The sequence below is a fragment of the Alligator sinensis genome, unplaced genomic scaffold (assembly GCF_000455745.1).
Source record: "Alligator sinensis unplaced genomic scaffold, ASM45574v1 scaffold337_1, whole genome shotgun sequence".
NCBI classification, from domain to species: domain Eukaryota; kingdom Metazoa; phylum Chordata; order Crocodylia; family Alligatoridae; genus Alligator; species Alligator sinensis.
This window is the reverse complement of record NW_005841927.1, coordinates 3,260,706-3,276,176: the sequence shown is the minus strand read 5'-3', so window position 1 is coordinate 3,276,176 and position 15,471 is coordinate 3,260,706. Positions and strand designations below refer to the sequence as shown.

General features: G+C 41.7%; 1 protein-coding gene across 2 annotated transcripts in view; it reads left to right on the top strand.

Moving 5' to 3' along the window:
- LOC102370613 (zinc finger and BTB domain-containing protein 8A-like) overlaps positions 1-10,337 on the top strand; it is an 11,164-nt gene extending 827 nt beyond the window's left edge. Inside the window, exons 1-5 of one of the 2 annotated variants that reach the window (XM_025198641.1) lie at positions 7-124; positions 600-1,564; positions 2,062-2,231; positions 6,198-6,526; positions 7,430-10,337. In XM_025198641.1, the coding sequence (XP_025054426.1) occupies positions 628-1,564; positions 2,062-2,231; positions 6,198-6,526; positions 7,430-7,523 (1,530 nt within the window). In that variant the 5' untranslated portion in view covers positions 7-124; positions 600-627 and the 3' untranslated portion in view covers positions 7,524-10,337. Of the gene's footprint in view, positions 1-6; positions 125-599; positions 1,565-2,061; positions 2,232-6,197; positions 6,527-7,429 lie in introns of those variants that run through there. The other variant, XM_025198642.1, reaches the window with a different exon arrangement.
- The last annotated feature ends 5,134 nt before the right edge of the window (positions 10,338-15,471 follow it).

Genomic DNA, 15,471 nt, shown 5'->3' with positions numbered 1-15,471 from the left:
CCGCCAATGGCGCGGGGAGGGGGCGGCCCCGCTGCCGCTCGGGCTCCTGCCGCTGTCTCCTTCCCTGGTCGCTCCTCGGTCCCTCTGAAGATGTGTGCGCCCATGGCTGGACCAAGGCAGCCAGGTAACGTTAGCTCGCAACACAGGCTCTTGCTCCATGGTGTCCATAACTGCTGCGGGCCTGGTTCCTCCTCCGTGCTGAGTTTCAAGGGCGGTGTAGAGCCGGCACCGAGTCCTTTGGGCTTTTAGACAGGGACTGGGCCGTGTTGTGCTGGCAGGGAGGGGGCCCTGATGGTGCAGCACACACGTGCTGGGGGGCGACATCTTTTATTGGATAATTGTATGGTTAGTATAGACACGGGAGAGCTTTCTGCAGTACCTTAAGTTGGGCTAAGATGTAGTATTTACTGACATGTTTCTTCCTCTTCTACCGCTACACTGTTGCAAGTTGTCTCTTCCTTTCAAAACAGATGGTATATGCTGTGTCCCATGTATAATTTTTTTTTAAAGGACCTTAGTTTTTGAACCTGGGTTTAGCAGCTTTTGTTTCCATCTACAACAGTGTCAAAGTCAAGATTGTTGTTGTTCTCTGTTTTTAGAGCTGCACTTCCCATTTATCGCTTTGGGATGGAGATTTCTTCCCACCAGTTTCATCTCCTGGAGCAACTCAATGAGCAACGCAGGCAAGACCTGTTCTGCGACTGCAATATCCTGGTTGAGGGGAAGGTTTTCAAAGCACATCGAAATGTGCTGTTTGCCAGTAGCGGCTATTTCAAAATGCTCCTTTCCCAGAGCTCAAAGGAGACTAGTCAGCCAACAACTGCTACCTTCCAGGCATTTTCTCCTGACACTTTTACCGTTATTCTAGATTTTGTTTATTCAGGCAAACTCTCTCTCACTGGTCAAAATGTCATCGAAGTCATGTCAGCTGCCAGCTATCTTCAGATGACTGATGTTATTAGTGTTTGTAAGACATTCATTAAGTCATCATTGGACATCAGTGAGAAAGAGAAGGATCGCTATTTCAGCCTGTCAGACAAAGATGTAAATTCAAATGGTGTGGAGCGCTCCTGCTTGTATGGTGCTGGCTGGAGGGCGGAAAGCAGCCCCCCTCATTCTCACCTAAGTCCAGAGCAAGGGTCTTGTATGATGGGTGGAAATACATGGAGCAGTTTCACCTACTATCCATCTTCTCGAAGTACACAGCAGCAACTGGCCAAACATGACCAAAGGCAGGATTCCATTAAAAAGCCCAGACACCTAGGACTGCAACAGCCTTCTGACATTCCCCACTATAAATCGAGTAAGCTCGAAGACCGAGCTTCAGAGCCTACAAGCCACATGTCTCCATCTGAAGAGCAAGTTCAAATTGAAGCAGAAGTTGAATCTCCCCATGTTGGGTACCAGTATGGTCAAGGATCTGATGTGCTGCCAAGGAGTTTAGCTGTGTCGCAGCAAGAGCATGAATCGCCCCGTTCTTCTAGCAAGTCAAAGTCTTCAAAAGCAGACGAGCAATATGCCAACATACCCTCAATTTTAGGTGTAATGGGAGGCTGGGCTGATGGTACGAATTAGCTATTTGTATCTCTCTCTTCTATTTCTACCAAAGTTTCAATGGAGAATAGATATAATACTCTGAACTAATGACTGGAAAATATGCCTAACTTTATATATATTTTTTAATTATTATTATTTTTTAGGGATAGATAGATAGATAGATTTCTGTCTATCTATTCAAAATACAGTAAGCTTCATCTTGGCAGTTCAGTCAATATTTTCAATTTTGAATCTTAGCAGTTTCAGCATAGGTGATGATCAGTTGCTTTTTCTTTTACTGAGCTCCTTTTAATTTAATGTGCGAGGACTCTGACGTTCTGTGAAAGTAAAAAGATAGGTGATACTATTTCTTCTAAAGAAAAATGACTTGTAGCTCTGCTGGCTTTTTTGTTTTTCTTAATTTGCATAACTGTTACAGTAGAAATGTGTTTCTTTCTAGAATTGGTCACAATACTGTATATATGACTCTTTCAGATATATAAAATACTTTTTTTTTTACAACAGATGACCTGCCCAGGATGAGATTCAAATGTCCATTCTGCACCCATGTGGTGAAGCGAAAAGCAGACCTAAAGCGGCATCTTCGTTGCCATACTGGAGAACGACCTTATCCATGTGAGGCATGTGGAAAAAGATTTAGCAGACTAGATCACCTAAGTAGCCATTTTCGAACAGTATGTATTTTAGACAATGAGTGCGTGATTTAATTTAATGTGTATATATCTGTATGTGTTAAAATAATTTAATTTGGTATGGGTGCCTGGTATTTTAAGTTTAGTCTGCTTTGTATGAATAGGAAGAAATTTCTCACTAGGAAGGTGGTGAAGCACTGGAACAGGTTACCCAGAGAGGTGGTGGACTCTCCATCCTGGGAGGTTTTTAAGACCAATGTAGACAAAGTCTTGGCTGGGATGATCTAGTTGGGGCTGGTCCTGTTCTGAGCAGGGGATTGGACTAGATGTGACCTCCTGGGGTCCCTTCCAACCCTCATTTTCTATGATTCTGTGAATATACCAGTTTTCTTAAAGTTTACATGGAATAGTATTCTAAGAGGTTTAAAGATAAGGCAACTTGAAATGTAATGCTTTTGAAAAGGAGTGAGTTCCACCCTTGTTTAAAGGATGCAGAAAGTCCAATATAGTATTTCAGATCTGGTATAAAGAACTTGTTGGCCCCTTTGTAGATGAGTGAATGTCCCTCAAATGAGTTAAAAATAATTTCTGGAACTTCTCTGGTGCCTACCAGTTTGCTGTGTCTTAAAAATCACTTTTTCCTCTTTCCTGCCACTGTGTGAAAGATCCATGCAAATAAGGAAACAAACTGACTAAACAATCTGACTGTACACAAAATACTGCCAGTGCATAAAGTAAAAGAAAAAATAAATATTTTTTCCATGTGTCAGTAGGTGGACTTGCAAGCAAGTTTAAGTTTTAATTTTGTCTCATTTTTAATATTTGTTTTAAAGAACAATTTCAGGAAGGAGGTAAAATAGATGGGAGTGGGGAGATGAGCAGGAGCACTGGAGAATGGAGAAGAGGTATGCCAACAGAGAAGTAGGAGAGGGTGGCTGGGGGATATAAAGCAGCTGCAGTTATGCCATGTGGCAGAGTGAAGGAGCTGCAGCTGCATGTGGTGACTTGTGAGCAAAATACAGATGGAGAAGCAAAGTGAGAGAAATAGCTATTAAAAAAATAGACTAGACAAGTAAGATTTTTCAGAGTGATACAGCATAGTGGAATCTATAATCTCTGGAAAATTTTACATTAGTTCTGACCTATAGTTTAAATGTTGTGTCATAATCAGAATTAACGCCATATATTTGTTTACTTGTCATGGTAGCTTTGTAGGCCTTTCTTGGGGCCTTATTTTTCATTTAGCAATTGTAACAACAGTATATTGAAAAGGCTTCAACAATGTACAAAAACTTAGACTCTTAAAACTTTTCCATAGCTATCTGCTTATGTGCACATAAATACACAGGCCATTGGCAAATTGTAATAGTAGCACTGAAGACTAGGAAGAATGACCAGTTGCCCCCACTTCCACTCCCCCAGATTCTCACTATGGTGTAAATGAGAGCAGTGATCCTCAACCAGGGTTCAGTGAGAACCTTTTAAGGGTGCCAAATTATATTAGTGTTGTTAGGTATGCAAACACCCATGTGATTCATGAGATAAACCCTATTGCAGTTTTTTTTAGTTCTTTGCAACAGAAAATTGCACTTTAAGGTGGATCCACAACTGGTTGGATCACTGTGTTCAACAAGTAGTCATCAATGACTCAATGTCTATTTGGAAAGAAGAATCAAGGTGGGTTTCCCAGGGGTTTGTCTTGGGAATTGTTCAACATCTTCACTAATGATCTGGACAGTGTCACTGAGTGCACTTTAGCAAATTTGCAGATAACATCAGGTTGTATGGAGTTGCAGGTACTCTGGAAGGTAAGGGCAGGATTCAGAATGACCTGGATAAACTGAAGAAATGGTCAAAAATCAATCAGGTGAAATTCAACAAGGACAAGTACAAAGTCCTGCACTTGGAATGGAATAATGACATAAACAGATACAGACTGTGGAAAGATGGGCTAGGCTGCTGTATTGTAGACAAAGTCCTGGGGGTTACAAAGGACCATAAGCTGAATATAAGTGAACAGTGTGCTGTTGTTGCACGCAAACCAAACAAACCAACCTGAAAAAACCCAGCCAACAGCATACTGGGTTGTATTCAAAGGAGTGTCTCTTGCAGATCAAGAGAAGTGATTCTTTCACTCTATTTGGTACTAGTCAGGCCTCACCTGGAGTCCTGTGTCCAGTTTTGGGCACAACACTTCGAGAAAGAAATTAACATCATAGAAGAGTCTAGTGCAGAGTAAAAAAATATATTAGAGGCCTGGGAAACATGACTTATGAGGAAAGACTGAAAGAACTATGATGATTTAGTCTGGAGAAAAGAAGACTGAGGGGGAATTTGATAGCAGGCTTTACATACCCAAAGAGCAACTATAAGGGGATAGAAATTAGTTTTTCTGTCCTCTACAGCCACAGAGGACTAGAAGTAATGGCCTCAAACTGCAGCAGAGGAAATTTGAGTTGGAGATTAGGAAGACCTTTCTCATTCTGAGGGTGGTCAAGCACTGGAACAGGCTGTCTAGAGGGATCTCCATACCTGGACATTTTCAAGAGGTTAGACACTTGACTGGGATCATTTAGTCACAGATGATCCTACCTCAAGCAACAGGCTGGACTAGATGATCTCGTGAAGTCCCTTCCAGCCCTACTTTCTACGATCCTAACGTTTTTCTATACCAGGGGTTTTCAACCTTTTTTAATAAGTGTAGCCCTGGCGGCCAGACATGGAGCAGGGGGAGGGGAGTGGTTGCAGCATGGGGTGGTGAGTGGTGGTGGCCACTGCCACCACATACAAACTTCCCCCCGGCCCCCCACCTGGCATCTGGCTGGCTGGGCAGTACCTGTGCAGCCTGCAGAGGGGCACTGCTGCCCTCATCCCCCCCACCTCAGCCCTGCTCCTGGGAGGCATAGGTGTAGGGTGGTGGGTAGCGGTGCTCTGGTGTACCCCCAGTTGACAACCCCTGTTCTATACTAAAAAATTGAGTGAAAGCTAAGAGCTAGCATTTTTTGATGGCTGTTATGAGTCTAACCAGGCTGCCAGGAATCTAAAAGGATTGAGAATTGTTGGCCTGCCTCATTTCAGACCTAAAATTAATGGTCTTCCACACAGACTTGGCATCTTCATACTTATAGTATGGAAAATATATATCAGCAAAAGAATGCTGAAAGTAAAATTATAGTTATGGATGTTTAAAGAATCAATCCTGTATCCTTTATAAGTTTCTTCCAGGGATAATTTTTGGTCAATCTGGGTTTTCATCACACTTTGGTTATATCAACAGGGATGGGAAATGTTGACCTTAAAGTGAACCCTAAGCCCAGACTTAGTGGGTGTGTCTACACATGCATTAATGTGCTGTAGTTACTGCACATTAAGTTTTGTACCTGTAATAATAGGCACTGTCTCAAGGTGCAGTAACTCGTGCTTCTGCGTAGTAGTGCCGGCACATGTCTTTTAAGTGATGCTAATGCACAGTAGATTAATTTTACTGCACATTAGTGCAAAAGCACAGCTTTTGCTATGGCGCTAATATGTAGTAAACTTAGTCTACTGCGCATTTAGCATCTTAAGTAGATGTGCCCACTGACTATCTAAATCTTTTCACTTGACCCCTCATGGCAGTCTAGATATGTAGGAGAGTCACTAGAAGGGCAGAAAATGTTTATATTACGTTGATTCTTTAATATTAAGTTTACTTTCCAAATCAGGCATATTCCTCAAAGACAATATTCAAAATATCAAAAGATAGAACTTAATTCCTTCTTGGCTTACAGTTTATGAAGAAGCTTTCAAAAGGCAAATGTTCTGTAGTGTTGATTTTTAAGTCATGGCACAGGTGCTTTAGCTGTGCTGTGAAACCTCTTTTCTGATTATTTAGAAATTAAATCAGCATGGCATAATATTTTATTTATAAATTTGAATCCAAAAGTATAAAATACAAAGCACAACTTGTCTGATTATCCATCTCTTTTTGGGGAAAACATCAGCTTTTATTCATTTCAATCTTCACAGATTCATCAGGCGTGCAAGCCAATCTGCAGAAAGTGTAAACGCCATGTGACTGAGCTGACAGGACAAGTGGTCCAAGAGGGAACAAGACGTTACAGACTGTGTAATGAGTGTCTAGCAGAAGCTGGCATAGACAGCATCCGCATTGACTTGGAGGCTGAACCATCACTAGAATTTCCACAAGAAGGGGATAAGGATTCCAGGTGGCACTATGGTGAAGACAACAGATCTGATGTGGAGATTGTGGAGGATGGGTCCACTGACTTGGTCATTCAACAGGTTGATGACAGTGAAGATGAACCAGAAGAAAAGGAAGTCAAGCCAAATATTAGGTAGTTATGAGTGAAACGAAGAGTAAGTCTCTTCACATTGAATTCCTGTGTCTTGACCATAAGCACCCAACCAGCCAGTCTTTAACATCCAAAAATCTGTTGGCTTGTTATGAACTCATCCTAATTGCATGCAGCTATGGACATGCCATTGAGTCCATTCTGAATTTTGTTATTCAAAGTACCAATATTTTGCTTCATGAGAGAGAATACATCCCAAGATGGAATAATGGATGAGCAAAGGAACTGAACTACTACACTGATAGTTTTTTTATAATAGGCAATGAGTCCTTTCATCAATGGTTGGGTGGGAGGTGGGAGGGTTTAAATAATTTAAAATAAATCTCAGAAAATTATTGTAAATTACCCAAATTTTAAAACATTTAGAGGTTTGGGTTTTTTTATATGCCATGTCACCTGGTGACAACAAAGTGTAAAAGAGGTAACTTGGTGTAGCATATAAACAACACCCTTTTTCAGAATCCCAAAATGAGGATAATCTTCCATGCATTTTAATTAAGTCTTCATATTGAGTTTAGAGGAGCCAGGTAGAGCATTCAGTAATAATGTATATAAAATGTTTTGGATGCTATAGCACAAACATCTGGAAAAGCACTTTCTTGTTAATTTTATTCTAATAAGGAAAAACTTTAGCAGACCATTCATTCAGGAAAGCTTTCTTTACTAGAAAATAAACACATGAACAATATTCCTATTCAATGCACCACAAATCAAGTAATTGCTGAGACATATCATTCCATAATAATACTAAATGTTTTATTCACTCTGGAAAGTGGGAATACTGTTTCTTCTATCAAACATTTCTGATCTTTTGCTAACCATAAAAAAAATAATTTGTACTTCTTAAAATGCCAAGCCAATGTGACTACCAATTGTTATGTACAGAACAGATACAGCACTACCGATGGCATTCAAACTTCCCAGGAACTCTGAAGGAAACACCTTCTGGGATAAAATGGTATTTCAGCCCTCATTCTAGTTTCTTTCTTTCTCCTCTTTCAATTACTGGCAGTGGTGGCACAACCAAATAGCTTGTATGCCTAGTAATTAGCAACTGAACTGATACCAACTAACTGTTTCTGTATTGAATATTTTTATCTGTATTTACCTATACTCAGTTTGAATTGATAAGTTTTAAGGAAAAGACCTCATCACGTTACATGTTTCCAAAGCTATTATGCCACCAAGGAGCCCCTTTTATTCTCTTTCTAAACTTTCTCAGTTTGCATTATGTATCAGCATGCACCAAAAACCATGAACATCATTTAGAATGGAAAGGATGACTAGAGCCAACAAGATAGTAGTGTTCCTTTAAGACAAAACAAGCCCCTTGCTGATAAAGTGCATTTTTAGTTAACCAGTACAGAAAACGAGAAGCTAGTCCACATTGCTAGTGTACTTTTATCTAATCTGATCCAAACAGAAATAACTTTGAGCTAGGTACTTTTAAGAAAATGGGATGTGATTACTAAAGTTTTCATTCTGCCCTTGTTGAAATCAGTCAACTTGTTATTAACTTCAGTGGGTACAAAGTTCAACTGTATTCCTCCCCACTGGTCTTGTTCATTTATTTTTTCCCCGTTAGTACGTTTCAGGATTTTATCCCTTGGAACCACATGCACAAGCATGCTTGGCTGCAATCTGTATTAATTAATGCACATTTCTAGATAGGTGCCCATTTATAGTCCAAAACTGGTATGCAAATTCCACTTATGTAAATTTGCACAAGTTTTATTTTGTATCAGAATTACCTGAAAGAGTGGCATTTTCTTTCACAGATGCCAATCCCTAGCCACAGCATCTGTTAAGAAAACCCAAATGTTACCTTACTGGAGATCACCTCCTTGGTAAATAAGCTCACCCTGCTGGCAGGGGCTGAATACAGTTCAATAGCATCATAGGGTCCACAATTTTTAAGACTGGCAGCCAGGCTACTGCTGGGACCAATCTCTTCTGCAGCACCCAGCTCTCTCTGCTCTGTGCTGAGGGCAGCTCTTATGCTTCCCCCCACCCTTGCAGCCTCCACATATCCTATCAACTCAGTGCTGCTGATTTTCTTGTCAATAGCGATGGGGAGAAGCAAATTCAGTGGTAAGGGTAAGCAAAGGTTGCCGTAGTGGAGCAAGAGAGTAACCCTTTTTATAGAGCAGGGACGGCTGGGGCCACTGCCTGCTACATGCTGTGTAGGGGATTGCCTGCACATGGCAGAGGAATGCGTGGTGCAGGGCAGAGAATGTGCTCATGCCATTTCATGTTGCAGATTTCCACTTGCCATGTGCCAGCTCTGGCCCACAGGCCACAGATTGCCTATCCCTCTTTAGGGAGTTCTTCTTCCTCTCCTCTTCGTTTGCCTTAAAACAGTGTTAACTGCCTTTAGAGTAGTGTTTCCCAATCCTTGGGTCATGACCTAAAAGTGGATTGCAAGAATATATGAAAGGGTTGTGAACGAACTTTAAAAATGGATTATCCTTTAAAGGAGAAAAATGTGGGAAAATGGTGGCTTTCCCTTGCAGACTGGCAGAGTTCCAGCCTGCATGGAGCTGCTTGGGGCCCTCTGTGCTCCACACACGCACCCTGTCCCATGCATTGGGGAGATGGGGCCTGGGGTTGGAGGGCAGCAGATCAGGACAGGCATTGATGTTACAAGTGGGTTCCGGTACAAAAAAGGTTGAGAACCACTGCTCTAGTACACATCTCATCCATTTTTCTTTAGATAGCAGGATGAGATAGCCTAAGGTCGGCTCTAAAAGGAGAAGAAAGACAAAGAACCTTTCCAGTCAATACTTCCTTTTGTTATTGCCTATAAGTATGTTTTACGTCTCTCTTCATCAGCAGCCCATACAGCGAGCTTAACTGAACATCTTGCACAAAAGTCACTTGAAACTTTTTACCTTAACCAATCCCCCCTAATGGTTGAGAGAGGGAGGAAGCCCAGCAGAGGCCTTCTGTTGCTGTTAAACACTCATAACTCACTACGGTTAGAAACATTCAAAATGTTCCATGAACAACCTTAACTAACTTTAAAATAGAAAAAAGGAACATATATAAAGACGTGCCAAAGGCTTCTACAGATGGCAAACTACTTGAGGCATGGTTTGCTGAGACCTAATTTAGCATACATTTTGCTCCCTATCTGTAAACTAGCAGTTTGCACTCAGCAGTCTGTAGCAGTGCCCATTGCCACAGAATACCGTTGGGAGAGAGAGCTTTAGGACTCACAGCGGATTTTGGGCTACAATCTATGGTAGACATTGCCTACTGTACAGATATGTACAGAATGGGTTTTGGCTTTGAGAGTCTCGATCAAATAGAATATAGGAACATAGGACTACAAGGGCCCCCCCCATGCCATTGAGTCCAATGATATGATTAAAAGGACTATGTTCAAGAGTATTCAGGACCAGATGCTTCAGAAAAAGATGAAACATTTCTGTAGTGGCCAGTTATGCAATAACTTGTTCAGATAGAGAACATTTATTTCTACATGCAGAAAACTAGTTGCTGGCTGCACCCTCACAGACTATGGTTTCTATAGCTTTATATGTTTTTATGTTAGCTTATGTAATTAGATTTTATTTTAGCTATTTTATATCATATTAAGCCTTGGAGCTCTAACTCCTGGCAATGAGTTCTACAGGTCAATTATGTTTTGTATTTAAAAAACTATCAATTTTATATTTGTTGCCTCTATTTTCATTTGTTGTTTTCATATTTTTGTGTTGTAAGACAGCATAAATGGAAGTGCCAGATAATCATTTATTATTTACATACTTCTTTATGTCCATTCTTTGTTTCTTTTCTTAATTGTAATGGTCCTAATTGTTTATTTTTTTCCTTGCCTGAAAGCTATTCTGTGCCTTTCCCACCTAGTATGGAAAGAAAAAGATTAACATCACACATCATTCTTTTCAGGAAGAAAACCATAGTCCTGGCAGATTGAACTTTAATGTAAATTGATATTCTGCCAATTTTACAGGATTGTTCCTTTCCGAAGTAACTTAGTTGATTGAAATGCTTTCTCCTGGGGACTCTGCCAGACCATGAATAAGGCTTTTCCTCAAAGCACCTAGAGAAAGTTGTTTACCGTGGTTGCATTGTCTTCTGCTAACTCACGGATCCACCCGGATTAGGTTTCTGTCCTCTTCATCAAAGCCCTCAGTGGTCTTTTCTTGATCAAGTGCCCATGCCTTTATTCTGATTTTCCTTCACCTTTTCCATTTCTTTCTAATGTTGTTAATTGCTTCCTTCTAATGGAGATTTTATTCTTCACTGGCTCTCATATCATCTTCTCCTAGTTTTCCTCCTACCTTTCTGAATGATCTTTCAGTGTCTGTTTCAGAAGATTCTTCTCCACCCATGTCCCTTTCCTGTATACTAGGTCCTGTAGTTTTGTACTAGAATACTTCCCTCTTCTCTTATCTACGCTCTGTCATGGGGAGACTGCATGTATGTGCTTGGGTTTACAATGCTTCTCTATGCCAATCATCTCAGGTCAAGTGTGGAGAAATACTTCTCATTCCCCATTCAATCTCTCATCCTTTTCTTTCTTCATTTTGTTATGGATGGCTCATCACCCTCTCAAACACAACGCAACAAAAATTATATTCCAAATGTTTCCTCTTTCTCCATGGATTTCCAGTACTGTTGGTAACACCTTAATTGTTCCTTTCATCTGAGTCTGCAACCCCGGTTACCTGTGATTCTTCCATATCCTCCTCTCCTCACATACACACCATAGCTAAGACATGCTGCTTTGATCACAGTATCTAAAATTCTTTATTTCCTATCCAAACAGACATATCACTGCTATCCAAACAGACATATCACTGCTTCCCACCCTAGGATTTTAAGAAAAAAACTATTAACATGCCAGCTGAACACTAATCACAAGAAAAACTCAAATAAATAGGCTTCCCTCTCTGATTTTTAAATGCGTATTCTGCTGTTTTGTAAAGGAACAAGAAGCATATTCAGTGCAAATAATTGTGATTTAGTAGTTTGAAAGACACTTTGTAACCCATGTAGTTCTCAGTAGAAAAAGAAGTAAATATCAGTGTTAAGATTATTTTCTTTTTCTCATCCTCTTAACCTGATGTTACCCCAATTGGCTTCTCTGCACTGAAGTCTAGGATTTATCAGGAATGTGACTACACCCATTTTTTGGAACATACCTCAACGATTAACTGACATGTTTGAAAGATACTTCACTTTTGTGGGTATATTCCATGACAGTTTGAGCGGGTTTCTTACCCCTTTCTCTGAAGCACTTGGTACCATGAGATTAGCTGACAAGATTGGTTTGATTTAGTAAAACAATGCCTATGTTCCTACTTCTCCACAACTCTCTCTCCTTCGTCTCCCCCTGCTTTCTTTGCTTAACAGCTACAAAGCAATACTAAACTGGAACATCTTGCTCTATAAAACTTATACAGATAATACTATCCTGAATACTAGTACAGCACAAGCATGCTGCACATTACATTCAAAAAAGACAGGTGAAAATTGTCTAATATGAAGAGTTCCACTTCATTGGTTTTAGGACTTCAGTTAAAAAGTACTTTGGGAATACAATGTAATGTGTATTATTTTAAATTTATTTTCCACATATATTCCAACATATGCCAACAAAAAGTTATTTCAAATGTTGGCATCTTTCAGGTGTCCAAAAATGTCATGTCCTCACTTCCCTCTCTTCAAAGCACCTACTACAGGTCCAGAAACAGGGATTTTGTTCAGCTCCTAGAGGTGGAAAAAAGTGCTTCTTCAACTGACCAAGCAAACACTGCTGAAAACTGCACTCAGTATTGTTGCCCCTGTGGTTTGAGCAATTAAAAGTCAAGTTTTTGTTTTTTCCAGGATTGTTTCCCTGAGGATGGGAAATTAGTGATACAAATCACACATATTCCAGATGTAATACTATTTATTTACCAAAAATTATGATTTATTACTTTCTTATTTTGCTGAATACAGCAGACACAAAAAATGGCAGGCAGTTGCTCAGAAGTGTCTTGCAGAAATCCCCAGGTCTGCCACACCAGTACTTGATGTCATAAAACCATAGAAAATGTGGGTTGGAAGGGACCTCAGAAGATCATCAGTCCAACCCCTTGCTCAAAGCAGAATCATTCCCAACTAAATCATCCCAGCCAAGGCTTTGTCTGGTTGGGTCTTCAAAACCCCCAAGCGTGGAGATGCCACAACCTCTCCGGGTGACCTGTCCCAGTGTTTTACTACCTTCCCAGTGAGAGAGTTTTTCCTAATCTCCAACCTAAACTTGCTTTGCTACAACTTGAGCCCATTGCTCTTTGTTCTCTCATCTGCCACCACTGAGAACAGGCCAGCTCCATCCTCTTTGGAACCCCCCTGCAGGTAGTTGAAGGCTGCTGTTAAATCCCTGCTCAGTATTCTCTTCTCTAGACTAAATAAGCCCAGTTCCCTCAGCCTCTCTTCACAAGTCATATGCCCCAGCTTCCAAACCATTTTTGTTGCCCTCTTCTGGATTCTCCAACTTGTCCACATCCTTTCTACAGTGGGGGGCCCAAAACCGGACACAGTACTCCAGATGTGGCCTCACCAGTGCCAAATAGAGGGGAGCAATCACTTCCCTCGATCTGCTGACAACACTCCTACTAATGCAGCTCAGTATGCCATTAGACTTCTGGGGTGTCTATACACGTGCTCCAGGGTGGAGGGTAGTGGGGCACTTTACTTAGAGCAGCTCTGAAAGCATCATATGTATTCAACATCCCGTGCTTCAAAATGGTGGTAAGGGTGCTTTAACTAAAGCTTGTTTGATGAGCTTTAGTTAAAGCGCCCCTGCTGCCATTTTGAAATGCAGGGATGCTGAATACACATGATGCAGAGGCTGCTGAAGTGTGCTAATTAGCATGCTTCAGCAGACTCAGCTAATTAGCTAATTAGCACATGTCAGAGCAGAGCTCTTGTCACAGGTATAGGTTCCCCTTGGCAACGAGTGCACCCTGCTGGCTCATATTCAGCTTATTGTCCACTGTCACCACCAGGTCCTTTTCTGCAGAGCTGCTGCCCAGTCAGTCAGCCCTCAGCCTGCACCGGTGCATGGGATTGCTCCATCCTAAGTGCAGGACTTTGCACTTGTCCTTATTGAACCTCATGAGATTTCTTTGGTCCAATCCTCCAATTTCTCTAGGTCATTTTGAATCCTAACCTTACTCTCTGGTGTATCTACTACTTCCCCACAGCTTGGTGTCATCTGTAAACTTGCTGAGGGTGCACTCCATGCCATCTTCCAGGTCACTGATGAAGATATTGAACAAAACAAGAGTGACCCTGGGGCCCTTCACTTGATACCGGCTTCCAGCTAGACATCGAGCCATTGAGCCTGATGACCCAGTCAGTTTTCTATCCACCTTACAGTCCATTCATCCAGTTCATACTTCCTTAGCTGGCTTGCAGGAATGTTGTGGGAGACCATATCAAAAGCCTTGCTAAAGTCAAGGTATACCACATCCACTGCTCTCCCTGCATCTACAGAGCCAGTTGTCTCATCAGAGAAGGCAATCAGTTTGGTCAGGCATGACTTGCCTTTGGTGAATCCATGCTGACTGTTCCTAATCACCTTCTTCCCCTCCAAGTGCTTAGAAATGGATTCCTTGAGGAACTGCTCCATGATTTTTCCAGGGACTGAGGTGAGGTTGATGGGCCTGCAGTTTCTCCTTCTTCCCTTTAAACATGGGCACTATGTTTGCCCTTTTTCAATCATCTGGGACCTTTTCAGATCACCATGAGTTTTCAAAGATGATGGCCAGTGGCTCTGCAATCATATCAGCCAACTCAGCACCTTTAGGTGCACTGTATCCAGCCCCATGGACTTGTATATGTCCAGCTTTTCTAAATAGTCCCTAACCTGTTCTTTCACCACTGTTGACTGCTCATTTTCTCCCCAAACTATGCTGCCAGCTGCAGTAGTCTGGGAAGTGACCTTGCCTGTGAAGTCTGAGTACTTCACCCTTTTCCACATCATCTATCACTAGATTGCTTCCCCCATTTAGTAAGGGACCCACACTTTCCCAGATCTTCCTTTTGTTGCTGACATACTTGTAGAAACCCTTCTTGTTACCTTTCATGTCCCTTGCTAGCTGCAACTGTAATTATTAGGGCTGTGCGAAATTTCGCCAGCTGTTTCGATTCGACACTGTTTTGACTCATTTTGAGCTCGAAACAGTGAAATCGAATCGAAACAGAGAGCTTTGAAACAGACTTGAAACAAAATGAGGCTAGTCGAAACATTTCAAAAGTTTCAAAATGTTTCAAGTTTTGAAGCAGCCAGCAGCGAGGTGGTGGGAGACAGGGGAGAACCAGGGCTGCATCCCAGCAGCAGCTGGGAGCACAGCTGTGGCTCTCCCAGTCTTCTGCCGCCAGGCTGCAGGAAGCCGATCATAGTGCAGGGGAAGGGAACTGAGCCCACGCTCAGTTCCCCTCCCAAGCGCTGCGATCGGGTTGGGGGTGGGAAGTCAGCCCAGATGGGCTGACTTCCCATCCCCCCTGCTAGATCGAGCTGGGGATTTGAAGTCCACCGCAGCCCCGATCTGCCTGCCAGATGAGAGAGGCTGTTTTGAGCTTCCCCATTATAGCTAATGGGCAAAACATCTAAACAGCATCGATACAGCCTCACTATTTCCACAAAGCAAAATGGAACAGCTATTTCAAATCGAAATGAAATTTGAAACAAAATGCTGTTCCGTGGAAACCTCGAAACTCAAGTCGAAACAGAACGGTGCCGTTTCGCGCAGCCCTAGTAATTATGCTTTGGCCTTCCTGATTTCATCCCCGCATGCTGAAGCGATGCTCTTATACTCTTCACTTTTTTGTCCAGTTTCTACTTCTTGTAAGCTTCGTTTTTGTGTTTTAGCTCACTGAAGTTCTTTGCTAAGCCAAGCTGGTCTTCT